Source organism: Abramis brama (assembly GCF_963993115.1).
Source record: "Abramis brama genome assembly, chromosome: 19".
Lineage (NCBI taxonomy): Eukaryota > Metazoa > Chordata > Actinopteri > Cypriniformes > Leuciscidae > Abramis > Abramis brama.
The window spans coordinates 19,509,309-19,531,120 of NC_139981.1; the positions used below are offsets into that span (position 1 = coordinate 19,509,309).

General features: G+C 36.9%; 1 protein-coding gene across 1 annotated transcript in view; it reads right to left on the reverse strand.

Annotated features, from left to right (window-relative positions):
• Positions 1 to 4,874: 4,874 nt before the first annotated feature.
• The window catches only part of sptlc3 (serine palmitoyltransferase, long chain base subunit 3), a 37,400-nt gene continuing 20,462 nt past the window's right edge, over positions 4,875 to 21,812 (reverse strand). The window contains exons 7-12 of the mRNA XM_084092902.1: positions 20,522 to 20,627; positions 19,405 to 19,624; positions 16,368 to 16,494; positions 7,664 to 7,799; positions 6,236 to 6,365; positions 4,875 to 5,636 (exon numbers count right to left, since the gene is read on the reverse strand). Coding sequence (XP_083949028.1) covers positions 5,523 to 5,636; positions 6,236 to 6,365; positions 7,664 to 7,799; positions 16,368 to 16,494; positions 19,405 to 19,624; positions 20,522 to 20,627 — 833 coding nt within the window. The 3' untranslated portion in view covers positions 4,875 to 5,522. The remainder of the gene's footprint in view (positions 5,637 to 6,235; positions 6,366 to 7,663; positions 7,800 to 16,367; positions 16,495 to 19,404; positions 19,625 to 20,521; positions 20,628 to 21,812) is intronic.

A 21,812-nucleotide genomic window follows, 5' to 3' on the forward strand; every position in this document is an offset into this window, starting at 1 on the left:
GACCATATCTATTTTTTTTTTTTTTGTGAAACCATATCATATATGAAAAAAGTCTGTATCTTCTTTGAAAATGGTGATCAGAGCTATTGACCTTGTCTTGATTAAATACTACAAAAATGTCTTAATTTTGACAATCTATTTAACTGATAAGTTTTATATTTAAATAAATACAAAAATGGAAACTATATACAAAGTTAAATTAGGATTTTTTTGTGAATAAATAGTTTGAGACAATTTTGAGCACGCTATTTCAAATCAAAATCAATAAAAACTTCTAGACTAATCAAGACTCAAGTCTTACTTCAGAGTGATTGATTTAATTTAAAACACTAATTAAAAGTGATTAATGGGTTGTAGTTTGTAAAATCCTATAGACCTTTCCTTTGTTTGAGTGATTATAGAGCTAATGATCTTATCATAGATTCTAAGCTGAGAGGTGATGTAACAATATGAGGGTCTCTTTCCCTCCTCCAAATTTCACACTTTCAGGAATGTGAGGACGAGGTGTGCCATGATTTGCATTTGTTTGTTCTTCATGGGTCGTCTGAGAGCACACATCAAAAAGTGCGACAAATGCTTTAGCTCTTGTCCAGAACTTGTGTATTGGTCTGGTTGGTTCAAAGGGGTTCACGGCATTAGGTTTTCAGTTGAACAGTTGAAAGATGTTTGTTTGGACTGTCTACCTTCTGATTAAGCATAGAACTCTGCATGGTATGCAGAGCTAAACAATTATTTTATACTTCACATCTCAGTAACATTTCAAAATGACCCGATTTAATTTGTCTAGAACACATATGCTCTCATTTAGAAAGGACTAAGAGGAATCTACAGTCATGGACACACTGGTGGTGCTCAGAATACCTTTGCAGTTTCAAAGGGCCGATGAGCCAGCTTGCGGGGCCCCTTTGCTGATGGTCAATGCTTAGACAGATGTTTTCTTGGAGCAGCACATTGCTGTGTTGGTAGCAAAAGAGATGGAAGGAGACTTGACATCTGTTCTCCAGACCGGCTAGACCCTCTGACACTCAGGGTGGGGGTAAACTGATGGAGAGAGGCCCGTCCTGTTGCGTGTGCATGTGTATTTGTGCTCTTCTGTTGAAATGTGTGTCCATCCTTGATTTTCCTATAAACAACAAGGAATTTTTCCAGTGTTGGAGTGTTACAATTCCCTAATGTCAGGAATCAAAGATTAAGTAATTAATCTGGGTTTACGTACCTCGCAGAAGTGATAGTCGTCCTTTGCAAGGTTCAAACTTTTCAGTTGCTGGCCTGATCTTTTACAACTACACCACAATACCTCAAAGACAATGCTAAAGCCTGGATGCTGTAATTCTCAACAAGGATTTCTTCACAAGTGACAAAAATGTTTTGGAGATATCAGATATATTTCAGAATATATTCTTCTTTTAGGCTAATCTAGTCATGGCTTTTGTACCTGTCAGACTGGTTAGATGTGTAGCTAATATGAATTGATTTTCATCTCTGAATGTGTTAAAAACACAAAACTTGAAAAATGGAACAATGATTACATCTCAGTATACCTCTGATAGATTTGCATCATCTAATGTAATTAAAATGTGAAAAAAATATTGTTCATTTCAATTGTTGCAATTTAGATTATGGTTATAACCATAAGATATATATATATATTAAAGCCAATAAATAATGGATTATTTCCTTCCGCTGAGACACTTCAGATTCGCACTGTTCGCCATCAGGGCCGGCCCTGACCAATTTGCTGCCCTAGGCAAGATTTTACCTGGTGCCCCATGCATCACAACCCATTTCACCCCGTCATTGTGTTCATGATTATTTAGCCTATAATATATATATATATATATATATATATATATATATATATATATATATATATATATATATACACACACACACACACACATTACAGCCTAAACACAAATACCAAGAGCATTACATCTAGCATTCAAGTCAAGTCCCCATTATCTTTTATAGCACATTTTACAATACAGATTTAATGTGAACTTTGCTATTTTTAATAAACCTGTAAATAAATATCATTACTAATTTTGGCAAATAAATTTAAAAAATGCCATATACAGTACAGGCCAAAAGTTTGGAAACATTACTATTTTTAATGTTTTTGAAAGAAGATTCTTCTGCTCATCAAGCCTGCATTTATTTGATCAAAAATACAGAAAAAAATAATATTGTGATATATTATTACAATTTAAAGTAATTGGTTTTCAGTTTATTATACTTTAAATTATCATTTATTTCTGTGATGCAAAGCTGAATTTTCAGGATCATTACTCCAGTCTATCACATGATCCTTTAGAAATCATATGATGATTCATTATCAAAGTTGGAAACAGCTCTGCTGCTTAATATTTTTCCATAACCTGTGATACTTTTTTAGGATACTTTGATGAATAAAAAGTAAAAAAAAATAATACAAAAATTAAAATATAAATCTTTTGTAACAACAATATACACTACTGGTCAGTAATTTGGGGTCAGTATTTTCTTTCTTTTTTTTTTAAATAAATCAATACTTTTATTCAGCAAGGATGTGTTAAATTGATAAAAAGTGATCGTAAAGAAGATTTATATAATTAGAAAATATATATATATATATATTTTTGAATAAATGCAGTTCTTTTTAACCTTTTATTCATCAAATATATTAGGCAGCAGAACTGTTTCCAACACTCATAATAAATCAGAATATTAGAATGATTTCTTAAGGATCATGTGATAGACTGGATGTCACATGTGACACTGAAGACTGGAGTAGGCTAATGATGCTGAAAATTCAGCTTTGCATCACAGAACTAAATGATAATTAATAAATTGAAAACCAATTATTGTAATAATATATCACAATATTATTATTTTTCTGTATTTTTGATCAAATAAATGCAGGCTTGATGAGCAGAAGAAACTTCTTTCAAAAACATTAAAAATAGTAATGTTTCCAAACTTTTGGCCTGTACTGTATTCCCTCCAAAACTGCACAACTGTAGAGTAAAACATTAATAAAAAAAAGTGATAATAAAAAAATGCGTCTTAAAACTGACATGATTGTTACAAAATCACACTATGTTTCTGACGCACTTCAAGCACTCGCTGGGCGGGGGTCGGGGGAAGATTGATGAGCCAGACTTTTTTTGCTTTATTTGGTAGTATTTCGAATTAATGTTTTTTTAAATAGTATTATAAAAATAAAAAATGTAAAAAAAAAATTCACTCGTTCACTCATTCTGGCGCCCCTGTGGATGAGTGGCGCCCCTAGCATTTGCCTATTCCGCCTATGCCGCGGGCCGGCCCTGTTCGCCATGATGGTTTTGAATTGTTTGAAATATGATTGAAAAAAAAAAGGAAAATAGAAGTGCAGCATATGCAGCACAAGCCTGTCATTTAAGCTGCATAAAATTATAATTAGAACATTCTAATTGTGTGCTTGGGACATGGCTTTTAATGATGAGACTTTTGTTTTTATAATCAGGCTCTCAAAAATTATATAAAAATTTGGATTTGGATTTATCTGCCAATATATCGGTTATCAGCTTTCACATATAAAGAATTATCGGTATCAGCCAAAATGTTCATATCGGTGCATCCCTAGTTTCTATACATATGAAAGACAAAGAGAAAAAAAACAGGGTGTCTAAGTCTAACACCCTTATAAAAGGTAAAAAATAAAGGCTCTAAAAATCAATTCCACAGGGCTAAAATTGTCCCTTAATAAAAATTAAGTCCCTTAATTTCTGACGGATAGAGGAGCTCTTCCACTATGAACATGTCTTAGACATCACTTATAGTAGGACAACCTTGTTATATAAATGTTGTTTTCCATCTATTTGTTATTGTTTTCCAGTGCAACTACAATTGCGTCTCTGAAACAGAACAAAAACATGCATTGTCCGACGCGTCTAGTGCCTGAGATCCCACAAATTTCTCACCTCAGCCTTGAGAAATCTTCATCACTATGGTGTTGGTATTCTTGAAATAACAAACATTGTTTCAAACATGAGTAAAACAAGTGCAGACTAGACCTCATCTGTCTGCAGCATTTACTATCTGTCTTGATTCCTCCCAGCATTAATCAAGCGGTTACCCCACACCTGCGGAATGTGTATCTCTGTACTAATTGCTAGTTTTAGGTGAATATTGGCCTGTGTGCAACATAGTTGGCATGTTGAGCTCCAGCATTCAGACAGTGCTTTTGGGTCTCTTTCAAATGTAACAATTACGTTTAGTCTCATCCAAAGCAAAGAGTTTGGTAAAACATGTGCAGACACTTCTTTTTGTTAGTTTTGCAGCTAATGAGTCAAAGAGGTAATTACTATATGCTTTGGTGTTTACTGTGGTAAATACAGTTTCTATAGAGACGTTCTGAGCCCGATTCCTCACTGATTCTGGTTCTTTAATGGTTCACATTTGACAAAGAATAGTTGGAACAGCATAACATAAAATAACAGTAAACTATGTTTAGAATTGACTCAAAAGAGTAATTAGTTTGGGAATCGGTCGGACTACATTGGATGCGATATATGATACTGATTCACAAAAAATATGTTAATTCGAGAATCAAGAGTACACTGGTTACACTGTAGGTTTATTATTCATTTCAAGAGTCATTACCTCAGGAATCAGCCTACACTTCTTGCACTGCATCCGGGTGCGGTGTTTATTAAAAAGTGGAAGCATTTCTGAATTAGAACTGTTTCTGTGGCTCTCAATCCTAGTTATGATCAAACTAAATGTTTCAATGTGAGCGAAAAAAATCTAAAATGATCCTGCAAATGAACACAAGTCCTGCATCTGAAGTATACAAACAAATGACATGGAATTCTTTCCAACTTTCCAAGCAAAAAATTTGATTTACAAGTACAATCAGTCCATAAATGTTTCTTTTTATTATCATTTTATAATCAGAAGTAGTTTTGTGCACATAACAAATAAATGCCTAACAGTTTAAATTAGAAGGACCTACAATATGCAATGCATGAATGTTAAATGACTGTGAATGAGCTGCACTGGGTCTACAACGCCCAGCCTTGTTCAATCTCTTTCAATCAATGTACTTGTGGATCACACAAACACACAATCCAGCACAGAATGAAGGTCTTTCATCAGTCCATCTTAGCAGCAGGATAAAAAAATGGGGCCACTTCAAGGGGTTTCTTATCCGCAGCTAGAGTTTTGATGTAGGTCAGTGTTAAGGGAGTTAATTGTTTGATATATTTAGAGCAGCTTTTGATATATGTTCTATAAACACAGCCGTCGCGACCCCTCCCTTTTCCCCACAATCCCCTGAGAAAAAAAAAATCACTTAAACTTCACAAAACTGTGAAACAGCAGTTAAAAAACAATTAAATATCATTTTACAATATATACACATACAAGTCCATGCCTCACAGGAGGACGAATTTTAAAAGCTATTACAAACACTGCACAATTTTTTTGGGGGAAAAGAATTTTTTTCTTTTACACTGAGGTAACCTTGGTGGCAACACACTCACAGTGATGAGTGTGAATGATCAGCTGTCCAGCTCAAAGTCTGTTTCACCGTCCAGCTCTGGCCGATGAGAAAGTCTATGACGAGAGAACTTCACCCTGATGTAGTCTCCAAGTTCGTCAAGGTTCTGGAGAACCTGGGAAGAGATAAGGCTATTCAGTCAGGCTATGTGAGATATTTTGACATTGCTATTTTCAAGTTTCTTGTTGGGAACATGCCCAAAAATAATTATTTAGTTTCTGTGGCACTTTCAGGTGGCGTGTTTGAGGCATTAAAGGTGCTTTGAATTGTAAAAAGGCAATATAAAATCAAAACATATTTGTTTGAAATGGAATTAAACATTTGCTAAGCAATTTAGGACTCTATTTAGATCTGTGAAACCAGGCCTTAGTGTTGTATTTTTCAGTTATTTAAACAAAAGTGTACACAACTTTAATATCATCCAAAATTCATAACATGACAATAATTAACTGTTAAAATTCACACAGAATTTGTATAACTTATCTATCCTTATATAGAGATGTTTGAAATACACTAAATGTTTTTTAAATGAATGCTTTTTTGATTCGTCTTGTCTGAACACCTGTTTTCATTTCACTTGTCTTGTGTAACACCTAACACTGTAAAGTAAGTCTAAGTGTCAGTAAGAAAAAAAATAAGAAAAAAAAAATCAATAAAGAATACCAAATTAGAGAGAGATAAGTCTGTGAGATGTTGGGTGGTGTAGTTTATTACCTTGTCAAGCATTTCTTTGGTATGGGCGGCAGACACACAGAAGCGAGCTCTGGCTTCTGTAATGGGTGTAGCCGGGAAGCCTACAACTACAACACCAATCTTCCTCTTCAACATGGCCCGTGAGAACGCCCTGAGAGCAGACGATGAACAACATTTTGGCTTGTCACTATGGGTTTTAAATTAACTTTACACACTCACACAGTCTAATGTTCTAAAACAGCTTGCATCTTCAACTTTAGTTTAGTACGATATAATGTCACGATTAATGGTATTGAAGGTTTTCACACTAACCCTGAAAGCAGTAGATGCATTTCTATTGCTTGTTTCTTCAAAACCTTTTTACACACTCAAGTTTCCAAAAGTTGTCAATGCTCTTAGTATGACAATCTGCATTACAAACTAAGGTCGTGATTAGATATCACATGGTCATGGACAAGTTATTGCCTGTTTTTTTAGCACATCTAAAACTCAAAGTAGAAACATTATGCAGAGTAAAGCTGTCGAGATTTCCATTCAGAGTTTGCACTGTCTGCTACCTTTCCTCACCCTTTGAGTGAAGGGAAATCCATTGTAAACCGCACAGCTGGAATGTCATTTGCATTAGCCAAGAGGGAGAAAAAGAAATGGATTGACAAGGAGAGAAAGGCAAAGGGAAAGGTATAATGGAGGAGGAAAAGATTGAGAGCGAGAGGAGGAGAAAAGGCCTCCACTTTGTCAGCAGAGACGACAGCATCGAGAGAACAGAGCGGCGACGGAGAGTGAATGCTGGATTTAAAAGGCCTCACAGCTGCCGTGGTCTTTGTTGGTGTGCCAGGAAGCTGTTATCTTTGGAGGAGTCTGAAACGCCTGTGCGGTGATGAGCCTCTTGCATGTCATGTTTTCTTTCTGCCTCTCTTGTTTTTTTTTCCTCACCACTGATTCATGGATCAACTAGACCATCCAAGATGGCTATGATCCAACGTCTTCTTGAAAAGACCACATCGCCTTCTTTGGAATGACCAGTGAAGATGACTGCAGCTTTTGTTGGGGTGTCCTCAAGCAGTCAGTACATTTTCCACATGGCATTCAAAGCTATCACCATTGTAACCCATGTAAGCCTTGCATTGTTGTTTTATTGGCAGCCCGAAATGTGGGCAGGTTCACAAGTTCAAAGGAGGATTACTGTAGTGTCCAGACAGTGGAAACTGTTCTTAAATCACAAAGGAGATGCACAGACGCGAAAAAAGCTCACAAAGAAACGTAATGTTTTGCTTCTCGCTGGCCCGGCGATCTAAGCTGAGAGTTCTCAAATGGACTAAATCAGGTTTGTGTAAATGCGAGTCTGGTGGTGCTGTTGTGTAAACTGACGCTCTTTTATACATGTTGTGTGAATTTAACTCTGCTAGAATCTGTAACCCAAATGGGTTGCTGGCTTGGGGAGCTGCTTACCCAACTTTCCCAGGTAGATAGAGGAGGAGCGGTACCACTGGAGAGTCCTGGTTGCCGTAAACGATGAAGCCCATATCCTTCAGCCGAGATCTGAGGTAGCGCGTGTTCTCAGCCAGCTGCCGAACTCTTCGCTGGCCTGCGGGGGAGATACAGACAGAGCCGTCATCGAGGAGAATTTGTTAGCTTTCATTGGAAAAGGAGAGACATAAATGGGAGTCTACAATAAAGTAAAGGTCATGATTTACAACAGAGCAACTGTAGGTCAAAATGAAAAGTGCAAATAATCTCAAAGTGCAAATAATCTCAATTCTCCACTGGGACTGTATTTCGAATTGATTGCACTCCGGATGAGAGGGATGGAGGCTATGAAAGTATCGGTTACAGTAGATGTCCTATAATTATTTATAGACAGATTACTAATATTTTTGTACTAGTAAAAAAAAAAAAAGGTAACACTTTACAATAAGGTTTCATTAGTTAACATGAACCAAGGATGAACAATACAACATTTATTAATCTTATTTCATGTTAATGTTTTAATGTTTACTAATATATTATTAAAATCAAAAGTTGTATTTGTTAACATTAGCTAATGCACTGTGAACTAACATGAACAAACAATGAACGACTGTTCTTTTTTTATCAAGTAACATTAACAAAGATTAATAAACACTGTAATAAATACAGTGAGGAAAATAAGTATTTGAACACCCTGCTATTTTGCAAGTTCTCCCACTTGGAAATCATGGAGGGGTCTGAAATTGTCATCGTAGGTGCATGTCCACTGTGAGAGACATAATCTAAAAAAATAAAAAATAGAAATCACAATATATGATTTTTTAACTATTTATTTTTATGATACAGCTGCAAATAAGTATTTGAACACCTGTCTATCAGCTAGAATTCTGACCCTCAAAGACCTGTTAGTCTGCCTTTAAAATGTCCACCTCCACTCCATTTATTATCCTAAATTAGATGCACCTGTTTGAGGTCGTTAGCTGCATAAAGACACCTGTCCACCCCATACAATCAGTAAGAATCCAACTACTAACATGGCCAAGACCAAAGAGCTGTCCAAAGACACTAGAGACAAAATTGTACACCTCCACAAGGCTGGAAAGGGCTACGGGGAAATTGCCAAACAGCTTGGTGAAAAAAGGTCCACTGTTGGAGCAATCATTAGAAAATGGAAGAAGCTAAACATGACTGTCAATCTCCCTCGGACTGGGGCTCCATGCAAGATCTCACCTCGTGGGGTCTCAATGATCCTAAGAAAGGTGAGAAATCAGCCCAGAACTACACGGGAGGAGCTGGTCAATGACCTGAAAAGAGCTGGGACCACCGTTTCCAAGGTTACTGTTGGTAATACACTAAGACGTCATGGTTTGAAATCATGCATGGCACGGAAGGTTCCCCTGCTTAAACCAGCACATGTCAAGGCCCATCTTAAGTTTGCCAATGACCATTTGGATGATCCAGAGGAGTCATGGGAGAAAGTCATGTGGTCAGATGAGACCAAAATAGAACTTTTTGGTCATAATTCCACTAAACGTGTTTGGAGGAAGAAGAATGATGAGTACCATCCCAAGAACACCATCCCTACTGTGAAGCATGGGGGTGGTAGCATCATGCTTTGGGGGTGTTTTTCTGCACATGGGACAGGGCGACTGCACTGTATTAAGGAGAGGATGACCGGGGCCATGTATTGCGAGATTTTGGGGAACAACCTCCTTCCCTCAGTTAGAGCATTGAAGATGGGTCGAGGTTGGGTCTTCCAACATGACAATGACCCGAAGCACACAGCCAGGATAACCAAGGAGTGGCTCTGTAAGAAGCATATCAAGGTTCTGGCGTGGCCTAGCCAGTCTCCAGACCTAAACCCAATAGAGAATCTTTGGAGGGAGCTCAAACTCAGCCCAGAAACCTGACTGATCTAGAGAAGATCTGTGTGGAGGAGTGGGCCAAAATCCCTCCTGCAGTGTGTGCAAACCTGGTGAAAAACTACAGGAAACGTTTGACCTCTGTAATTGCAAACAAAGGCTACTGTACCAAATATTAACATTGATTTTCTCAGGTGTTCAAATACTTATTTGCAGCTGTATCATACAAATAAATAGTTAAAAAATCATATATTGTGATTTCTGGATTTTTTTTTTTAGATTATGTCTCTCACAGTGGACATGCACCTACGATGACAATTTCAGACCCCTCCATGATTTCTAAGTGGGAGAACTTGCAACATAGCAGGGTGTTCAAATACTTATTTTCCTCACTGTATATTGCTAATTGTTAGTTCAGGTTAGTTAATAATGTTAACTAATGTTAATGAATGAGACATTATTGTAAAGTGTTACATAAAAAAAAAATTGCAGCGGTCAAATAAGAAATACTATGAAACCAACAAAGGACTATGAACTTCAATAAAACTTCTTTTTTTTAACTATAATGGAGTGGCTGAGCAACATCATATACTGCCATAATAAATAATTGTAATGTACAATGGTAAATGATTTTTAGACATTTCTAACCAATGTTTACATTTCCATTTTGACTTTGAAAATACAAAATCTCTACTAAAGCCCGCCACACACTACAAGATATTTGGGGCGATTTTGGACCAATTTCTCCCCTTCCGACAATCCTAGGTAAAGTTGCGCCGAACCATTCTCATTCCTTAACCGTTCCATTCTGTGCCAATCCAGCCCAGCTGGTACGGATATAGCTTCATTTTCTTACGTTTACGTTATGGAGGATGATCAGATATTTATTTTAATTTTATTATTAACGTGTTTACTTCGCTCAAATAGAGCGCTTGGCCAACTACAGAGAAACTGGTAGCCAGGCAACAGACAAGAAACCAATCCTGAGTGGCGACGTCACCAGCACAGTTCATAGTCGTACCATGCCGAACCAAGCTCAAATGGAAATATAACTGGAACCGTTACATATCATTCTAAGAACCATTCGGCCTGACGGTGTAAAAGCATCAAAAACTAGTCTGAGCAACTAGCAGATTTCAGACTCAAATTACTCTTCAGATTCAAATTAGACTTGTCTACAGTTTTATGTCAGTGAGAAAAAAAATAGACAGCTAACCTGTAAGACTAATCTAAGCAGTTTATGCAACTGGCCACTGATCTCCATATAAATACAACATATAGACTACTAGCAAAACACTCAAATATCATGTTTAATTATCTGTGCATAACCTAAGAAATATTCATAAAGCTTCACCATTTCAATACATTACAAGTAGTTTGTCTGTGTGCCCGCCTCCCAACTGTCTACCCAATGCCGTGACTATGATTTGATCATATTTATGATATTTTGTATAACTGAGAACTGTTTGAATCTGATGGTAATATGAAAATACATTGAATTGTTGTTACGGCAATTCTACAGTAATATGTAGCACTCAGAGAGTCTGCGCCCACTCTGCGGTAGCACGAACTCCAAACAGACCATGTCAGGCAGAGTCTGCAAACCATAGAACAAATATGTCTACAAACTAGTCCTAAAACAGCTGGCACAAAGATTAGCCAACTTCTTTTCCAGTTTTTTTTTTTTTTTACTTCACTGTTTGCTTGAAAGTTTCATAGTTTTCTACTTAAATATAGTTGAAAACACTGGGAAAATGGCCAAGGAATTGCAACATAATGTAGTGGCATAAAGCCATACCACCAGCAGTTATGGCTCTACAAAACAGTCTTAGCAATACCTTAACTTTCCTTTTCCTAGGCTACTGGAACATATATATATATTTCACCCTTATTTCTGCAGGTATAATCAAAAAGAGTTTACAAACAACTATTAGTTCCCTTTAGGATATAGACTGATTGTATGTAAAAGACTAGGGAAGGGGCCCAAAGGAGGAGACAGGAAATGACATAATCTGCTCTGCCGTTCAAATCCCAGGATCGCTCTTTTAATAGCCCCTCATTAAGACCATTAAGTAGTTAGGTGAGACAGAGCAGACCCATTCATAAAATTATCCAAAAACATAGTAACAAACAAAAACAGGAAGAAAACAGTGAAACTGTCTTACGGACTTTATACGTTTTCATTACATTTTGAGGCTCATTTCTGTACTCTCTTGAAAACGCCTCTTAATGTGTGTATGCATGTGTGGACTGTGGAGTGAGTCTATGTGAAAAACAGTACCAGCTGTTTTTGTTTTGTCAGGCTGAATGGTAGACAAATTTCATTATTTGCCAAGACACTCTTGGCTTGTACATAGGATACAATGGATTTGGCACACAATTGGAGACTTGGGGTAAACTGAGAAGCATAGACTCAGATGCGCACGGTACCATGTGGTTGCCAGTAGATTAGCGGTTACCGCTCCGGACTAGTAATCCGAACTTTGGTGGTTCGAACCACAAAGATATAATTCTAACAACTTAATGCAAATCAATAGCTCAATGAACATCAATACTTTTCACTCTCTGTCTTGTTCAGTTTATGTCTACCACTCTTTCTCTCCTCCATCTTTAATGAAGTGAATCATGCAGTTCTGAGGGCTGGCCAGGTCCGCCTCCAGCTCTCTTTGGCACCATGGCCTGAGCTTTTGGAAAACAACAGCATGTTTGCATATAATTACCTGTGAACCGATTGGCAAGTATTTCAAAAGGAGGTGTGCTGTAAAGCCAAGCTCAAAAGACCGCATGTCAGTGGAACGAATACAACCGCTGTTAACATTCATTACATTAGAAACTCTTCAACTGAAACACTGAGTACTGGCAGACGCTAGAAAGAGCAGGTGAAGCTCAAACCAATTACTTAGTCATGGACATGGTACATGTTCAGGTCTTCTGCAGTCTATTGTGTTGTAAATTCAGAGCGATATGGAGCATTCTAAAGCGAACTCTCAGAACAGTGTGACTCACCCTCCACAGAATTGCATATCATGCCAGTTATGACACCCATGGGCGGCTTGTCCAAGTCTGATATAGACATCACAGAGTTCAACAATTCAAAACAGCCTAGAAAGATTCTCTTTGGACAAGTTTGGACTAGAACCACTTGGCCAATTGAAGCAGAGGAGTTTTATTTAAAATAGTCATCTGAATTAAAAGGTGCTCTATTTAAAAAGAAAGTCTCTGATTTAGTAGTGCCATTTTTATAAATAGCTGCGTTTACATGGACACTTATAATCGGATTGACGGCTCAATCGGACTAAAAAACCTTCATGTAAACACCTTAATCGATCCGATTGAGCTCGATCCGAATGAAATTTCGATCCGATTGAAAGGGGTGGTTTATCCCTTTTGTAATCCGATCGAGAGAACATGTAAACACTTGATCGGATTGAAAACCGAAACTGAAAGGACTGCGCATGTGCAATGACGTTAACTAGCGTAATGACGTATGGCGCGCGGAACGAGCTGTTCTTCCTGTTGAATAAAGTGTCATATTAATAAGTTTCCCGTCATTCTAAAATTCTCATTTCACTCGCGCGTCTGTGAAGTGAAGCAGGACAACGTCCCACCAGTCCTTGTTTTAGATTCTCATCCACAGACGTCTGGTTTTGGCCGCGGGGAGGGGCATTTTTACTGCGTGATCAATAAGCAGCACGGCAAAACGGTTAATATGCTCTAAATTATGACCAGAGACGAATTAATATTACGTCTGCTTTTTAAAACAAATAAAGAACCAATAGAGGAGAATATTTATGCGCGAACAGCGGGAAACTCTGTATATTCGTGCTGTGTGCGCATGTCAAAACATCAGATCCGATTTGAAACTTGTGACATATAAACGCGCACATCAACCCGATTACTTTATTTATCATTCATGTAAACACCCTGTTCGGATTCATCAATCGGATTGATTTCATTCCGATTATTAGGGGTGGGAATTGGCAAAAATGTGACGATTCGATAGTATTGCGATATTTGGGCCACGATTCAATATTATTGCGATTCTTAACATATTGCGATACAGCAAGTATTGCGATTCGATTCTGCGATATATTGCGATTCATGCCCCCCATATTATTCAAAGGCATTACAAAAATTAGGAAAATAAGCCTGCTCAACTCACTTCAAATGTCACATTTAATTCTGTGAACATTATCTTCTACACATTAACTGAAGTGTTTTTATATATCTAAATGGGCACTCTTAAAATCAGTAAATCAAGCATTATATTATGATAATCAAGCATTAGCCTATTTAATGATATAACTTCAGTAATTAGAACTAAAACTTGATAATCATGCATGAATGCATATTTGTCATTTTAACTGAACTTGCTTAAGATATTGTTGGTCATTCAGTGTTTCTGTAAAACAATAAAAATAATAGTAATTATTATTAAAAGATAATCCTATTACTAATTCTACTACTAATAATGACAATATACAACCATAGTCTATAAAAAAAAAAATATAGTATAGGCCTACAACACATGAGCTGCTGGGTTCATGAATGTTAATCACCTTGACAGCGTTCGTTCGCTCTGATTTGCTGAAATTGAAAACAGGGATGGATGAGTGCCATCCAGTAAGATTGCCGTTTGCGCATTAGTTCGCCCACTACCGGAGAAACCGGCATCTCTTCTGCTTGTTCTTAAAAGCTGAATAATCCCAGATGAACTCAGTTATTTTGACAGGAAAATACAAACAAGAATATCATTTACATGTAGCACGTCAATTTTGCGTGGTATAATGTAAGACTCTTTCTCGCTCTCTTTGCGTGCGTGAGAGAAACGCGACAGCGAGCGCGCGCCTTCACACTAGAGTTTACGGTACGTCACACACAGGTACGCTGAGCTGAATGATCGCTTGACAGAGAGCGAAACTCTCAAGCGCTCAGTCAGTGTTCAGCAAGTGGAAATATATCTATGCTAAACTTATACTTGGCATCTACATTTTCATTTGAATTTCCTGTTGAATGCACGACAACAAAGCACCGCAACAAGCGCTTCATTGTGGATGTAATACGCAAATGCAAATTATCAGAGTAAACTCCCAGAAAACCAATGGAGAAAACCCGAAAGTAAAACAGATAATTTTATAATTAAATATTGCGATACTTTGCGCTACTGTATCGATATAATTGCGTGCGCAAAATATCGCGATACTGAACAGAATCGATTTTTTCCCCCACCACTACCGATTATGTCCATGTAAACGTAGCTAATGTTGTCGGATCCAAATATGGTCATTTCCTTTTTTATCAGCAACCAATCGTGAAAGTACAATGGAGCATTTAACTCTAAAAGCGAAATCTCAATGTCAATCTCAAACTGGCTGATGTCAATTTTAAAGGCCATTTCCTCAAAATGGGTTTTTCTCATTCTCTGAGCCAGAAATCTCCACTTCAGCAGCACTTACATACACCAGACTTTCCAGTTGTATTCCTATCTATATTCTTAAGGTTTTTACCGAGGGGTTTTTTTCTTATATTATTCAGATTCTGATTTATACAACATTTTATACCTAAAAACGGGGCGGGCGAAAATGTATTTTTTATGGCTGTTGACAGTTTTTTCTGATTAATGAGAATCAGAGTGATATAGAGTGATAAAAAGAGATATCCAAAATCCCCTCTGTAAAAACCTTGAAAATGAAACAAGAATTTTGAATCTGGCTTTATCCAATGTTCAGACTTCTCTTCTGGAAATATATGCAAATGAGTGCATATTTAATGAGATACTACCTAATTTGCATATTTAAACATAAATATTCAAAAAACTTGTAATACAAAAGATATTTGTCTTAATGTCAGTAATCAACTGGGGAAGTTTCATGCTAATATCTAATTAGTTTTAGTTTTTTTTATTCACCTGGGGGTGTCTCCCCTTAAATAATTTACATTTTAAAATAGAAAATAGGGAAACACTTTATTTTAAGGTGACATACTTACTCATTACTACATGTACTTACTATAGTAATAACTGTAAAGTATGCATAATTACAAGCTACTAACCATAAACCAAACCGTAACCCTAATCGTAACTAGTAAGTACATGTAGTTAATTAATATTACTCAGTACTTATTTGAGTAAGTACAATGTAACTACGTCACCTTAAAATAAAGTGTAACCGAAAATAGTTATTTTAATTTATAATAATATTTCACAATATTGCTTTTTTGTAGTTGTATTTGAACTATAGTGTACTGTACTTCATTGTGGTTTGAGTGTTTTCTATCATGGTGTGAACTACAGCGAAACTAAAATGAAACACAATATCTTCTCTAAAAACATAAATATATGGATTAACGCATATCAAAAACAGAAGGCAGCTTGGGAAAAGCCTTATAACATCTGGTGCCATTCTGCGGATGCTTAATACCTGGAAATATGTGACCTTTCCTTGACTAAAGGTCTGCAGGACTCTTTAAGCTGGTCCCATCGCTTTATTGAAATCTGTTTTACATGAGTTATATGCTGTGGTGAAATAAAATTTATTTGGTTATTAAATCCATGTGAATCTCTTTCCCATTGGATTCCCCATGTTTAAGGAGAATGTTGGGTATGTTCGGTAGAGGATTTCAGTGTCTTCTGATATTACAATGACTGACTGGTTTGAATTGTGGGTCTCAATGACCTCTGACACATCAAGTGTAAAGTAGTGCATCTGTTGACTTCAGTCATGTTAAAAAAAAAAAAAAAAAAAAAAAAAAAAACCTGGACAGACCCTTTCATGATTTAATGTCTCAGTATTGTTTCAGTGTCTTTGCAAGGCTTTGTTACTAACCTTCTGTTGTGCCATCGACTCCCATGATGCATTTAATTGCCCTGATGATCTGCTCCACGACAGGTGGGGACATGGCTGTAGCGTACACTGCACTGTGCGAGTGAGCCCGCAAATAATCCACCAACTCCTGCAGAAAAACACAACACATCCATTATTAAAGGAATACTTCAGCCCAAAATAAACATCTTCCTCATTTACTCACATTTATGTCAGACATTTTGCCTAAAATCTTCTTTTGTGGTTCACAGAAGAATGCATTTAATACTGAGCTAAAAAATTCATTAAAAAATGAAATGTATCAAACTGAATAAGGAAATTTCATACTGACATAAGGGAAATCATTTATGATGAAAATATTAGCTATTAACTTCCATTTTAACTACTTTATGGTCAACTCTCAGTGTCAATGTTTCACAAGTTGCAGTATGGTTAAAGACAGGTTTGTAAGTTCAAACTCTTGAACACTAAGCAGATCATCCATGAGAAATGTATTGCGCGCTTGTGCAAGAAAATGAAATTTGCTTTGAATTTACTCACCCTCAGGTCATCCAAGATGTAGGTGTCTTTTTTTCTTCAGTAGAACAAATATTTTTAGCTGAAACCGTGGTCCTCGTTGATTCATATAATGCAAGTCAATGGCTACCATCACTTTGAGAGTAAAAAAAAAAAAAAAACACATACAGGCAAAACAAAATTAAAACCAGTGGCTCCTGATGATTCATTGAGGTCTTATGCAGCGAAACGATCGGTATGTGCAAAAACTGAACATTATTTACAACATTATTACCTGTAATCCACAGCTTCATAAGACCTCAATGTATCGTCAGGAGCAGGTATTATTTTTTGCCTGTATATTGTTTTTTGACTCTCAAAGTGACGGAAGCCATTGACTTGCATTATATGAGTCACCAAGGTGACAAAGCTAAAAATCTTCTTTACATTTCTACTAAAGAAAAAAAGACATCTACATCTTGGATGGCCTGAGGGTGAGTAAATTAACAGTGGATTTTCATTTTTGGGTGAACTGTCCCTTTAAAAAGACCTGAAACACTGTGCTGTCCGAACTACACCACTAGAGGGAGATGAAAGCACACACCTAGGCTAAGACACAGATCATGCAGTGATAATGACAGCTTCTCAAAATTCTCAAATTTGTCTGTTTGTGACTAATACAGCATGTTTGTTTTGCAAACTGCTTGAGGCAAACAAACACGTTTATAGCTGTCATTGAATGATTTTTTTCACCAACAATCAGTTTTGGAGATTGTGCCCCGTCTGTCCTGCATCCAACAAAAAAAAATGCTTCTGAGCAGAAGCCGGGGCCAGTATCCAGCTCTTAATCTCTGTCCTCAGACATCTGTATCCACTGTGGAGGAGTGAGGGGAGGGGGACGCACCTCGCAGTGCACACGGGTCTCTGCATCCAGATGTGTCCTCTACTTTGAGGACGTGGGCGAAGGGGTTTTTAGGGGGAATATCTACGAAGCAAACATCTGCTTCCACTTAGAGTGCAAAATTTGCAGTGCTTTAGGTCCTGGGAGCTTTGCGGTAACAGCATAAGATAAGTCAGTTAAGAGAACGTGTCCGAAATCCACCCACATCTGTGGAGCGAGGGACTGGCTGGAGCCGTTTGGCAGCTCTCTTTGTGTACCTCCCTCTGTGCTTGTGTACAGTGTCCTTAGTACTGCTGAGAGCAGATTTTACTCTACTGCTGTACCTTTATTAAAGAAAACAGTAAACCTATGTGAAGGGAACAGACGTTTTCTTTGACAAGTTGACAGGTATGACTAAAAAGGTCTGTCAACCAGCAACACAACATTTCAACGGAGACAAATCATAGAAAAATTGTAAAGATTTTTTAATGATTTTATATTTTATATAGTCCAAGGTAATATTAATCAAATTTGTATTTACTTTTTTAAAATAAACAAATTTAGTCAGTGCTGGACCGCCACATCCGAAAAAACTACTTCTTTATACACTAACGTTCAAAAGTTTGATTGATACCGTTCAAAAATTGTTTTCTTTTAAAAGAAATCAATATTTCTATTCTGCAAGGATGCATTCAATTAATCAAAAGTAACAGTAAATACATGTATAATGTTACAGAAAATTGCGCTTCAAAGATATGTGCAAAAAGTGTTAATCAAAATGAATTTTTCCACATTTCAGTTTCCACGAAAATATTAAGCAGCACAACTGTTTTCAAAACTGATGGTCATAAGAAATGTTTCTTGAGCACCAAATCAGAATGATTTCTGAAAGTTCATGTGACAATGAAGTCTGGAGTAATGGCTGCTAAAAAAGCAGCTAAATAATAATGCTTTAAAATATAAACACTTTCAAATAGAACAGTTTGATTTTAAATGGTAATACTTTCAGGATGTTTAAGTTTTAACTATTTTTGATCCAATAAATATAGCCTTGGTGAGCATAAGTGACTTCTTACCAACCCCAAACTTTTGAACGGTAGTATACATTATAGACAGGTAACATGTTAGGAAGCATTCCGTGAAAACCTGCGATTTTGATTTGACCCATAAAACAGAGCTGTCCGACAGTCTCACCTTATTAACAGCACACTTAATATTACGCAACACACATGTGGGGTCTCTCTCTCTTTCCCCCTCACTCTGTTCTCCAAAGTATGTGTAATGTAAAAAACCTGCAGTCTTTTTCGTTTTCAGTCTTTTATAATCAACTGCCATGTCCGTGATGTGGTTATGAAGTGAAGTGGTCTTTTTTAATGGAGTAATGAGATGAGAGAGGTTGTATTGTGGCAGGAGCGTCAGTGACATTTGGGTAACATATGTAGTTTCACATCATGAAATGAGACCATGTGTATGTGCTTGAAAAAGACAGGAAGGGAGGATGGTGTGTGCATGCTGGTGCATTGTGCATTTCTGCACCACGAGCGTCACCAAACGACAAACAGTAGCTCAACGGGCTGAATTTCTGTAAAACATTGGGCTGATTTCGTGCCTCAGGAAATGCCTTGTTAAAAGGCCCTTGATAGTAAAGTATTACATGATGCCTACCTTTTTGCCAGCTATGTATCCGCCAGCAGCCCCGAAGCTCTTAGTGAAGGTTCCCATCAGAACGTCCACTTCATTGGGATCCACTCCAAAATGTTCTGTAACTCCCCGACCTGTGGGGCCCACGGCCCCGATGCTATGGGCCTCATCGAGGTACAGATAAGCCTTGTACTTCTTCTTTAGTGCTAAGATCTCTGGCAGCCTGACAAGAGAGCCTTCCATACTGAAAGAAACAGACAAAAAGATTTCAGTTAAAATGTGTGCAAGAAGTCAGATCACTGACATAGGCAAATATATATAAATAATTTTAATTATTAAAATATTTAAACTGTATTATTATTGTGTATATATAATATTAAATATTATAATAAAAAACTGATAAATAGATACACACACAAAATACATATACTTTTTAATTTAGTTTTCATAATCCATCAACTTGAATATTTTACATTTAAAATACCTACCATCAAAACTACTATACAGTAAAACGTCTCTACTACTTGGCAGATATTACTGAAATAGGTGTCCTGAAAAATCACACCTGTCTCAGATACGGCACTAGGCACTGTAAATGTTTTGATCTGGTTGCAAGTTTGTGACTCGTTTAAAATCTTCTATAATCGTGTGTGAATTTCATATAAAGTTTATGAACCTTCAGTGTTCACGTCACAGCCCATTGAGCACAGATTTATGCAATAAATGACCTTACAACAAGGGTTATCAATGCTCACGAGGCTGGAAAGGGTCACTCAACCATGACTGAAGACTTTGACCTCAATAAACCAACAATCAGACAGGCAGTGTCCAAATGGGTGACATTACACATCAGAAAAAAAATCAAAGAAACAACAGTGATAAAGAGGCATAGACAATTTCATTATCTCCACTGCAGCCAAAGTAGATGCCACTGGTTATTAAATCCAAAACGTTGTAGCTGTTCTCCAACAATGATAGTAAATGGCAGATTTTTGTTTTAATTTACTTTCTGCTACTTTGTAAAGCAATTTGAGCAATACTTTCGTAGGAAAGGTATTTTATTCATTTGCAGTTACATCCTCTTTCATTTGATGTAGCTGCTTACATTAAGGCTGGAGTGAATATGATTGTAAACATTCACCTGTAGATACCCTCCACCATGATGAGAATCTTCTTCCAAGAGCGATGGGAACGAGGTTGCCCTGAGCAAATCGCTTCCTTCAGCAGCTTTTCTAGACTCTGCATGTCTGCAACCAAACACAAAACCGGCACGTTATGACACAATAAGGTATTAACAGCAATACACACTGTTTGATGGTATTTGACCTAAACCAAACAAAAAAACAACAACTTATTTTTAGCTCTTCCCAAACCAAAATAAGAAGGATACGCTCATAAATGCCAAGTGGTTGGATACAAGACATTTTTATGTGGCAGTCATAAGCAGAGGAAATTTAGTTCTATGAAATCACCTTTAGAAATATATATGGCTGTAATATTACATCACTAAGCTCTATTCCAAATGACAAACAACTGAACATGCTTGTTCTAGATCAGGGGTGGGCAAACTTTTTGGCTCAAGGGCCACACTGGGTTTTAAAATTTGACAGAGGGCCGGCCCAGTAGCAGATTATGAAACACGATCTCATGAAAGTGCGCATCTATACCACAAATTTTATTTCTCGTGCCATTTATACGCCAAAAATGTTTTTTGCGTGCATATGCTACGCACTGTAAACCCCTTGGTTAGGATTAGGGGTGCGGAGTGCGTGCCTATTACACGCCATAAAGTGCGTATCATATGCACGCGAAAACTGCGTATCATAAGCACTACAAATACAATTCGTGGTATTCGCACTTTCATGAGATCGGGCTGAGCAAACACATTTACATTGTGGCAACGTCTGCGCGAAATTAAACAACTGAGAGACGACATTCTGACAATACATTTTTTATTTTTATGCTAGATATCCCCCATTTAGCATGTTATGTTTTGAGGTTAATTTTGAATTAGTCAGATGTTAGATAATTATAGCCTATACTTTTTAAATATTATTTATCCTTATTATTATTTAATGGGCCTAACAGTAAATTAGAAACAAAACACCTGCAAGTGTACACTTAGAAGAGTAAAAATGACAGAAGGTTACGTTAATTCAACTTTATTAAAACTGCATATGGCAATCAATTTGCACTTCCAAAAGTCATACATTTGTGGAAAAAAACGAAATAAACGAATATATAAATTTATTTTAAGAATAATAAAATAAAACAAAAAGCAAAGGCAGATCATAACATTTAATGAACAAAACCGGGTTCTCTACATGGCAGACAGGGGAGCGTAGTTGAAAGCCGGGCGATAAAGGTCGGTAAACGGAATCAGTCAGGATACATCCACAAATCCAGAGAAGCAAAGAAACTAAATAGTAGAC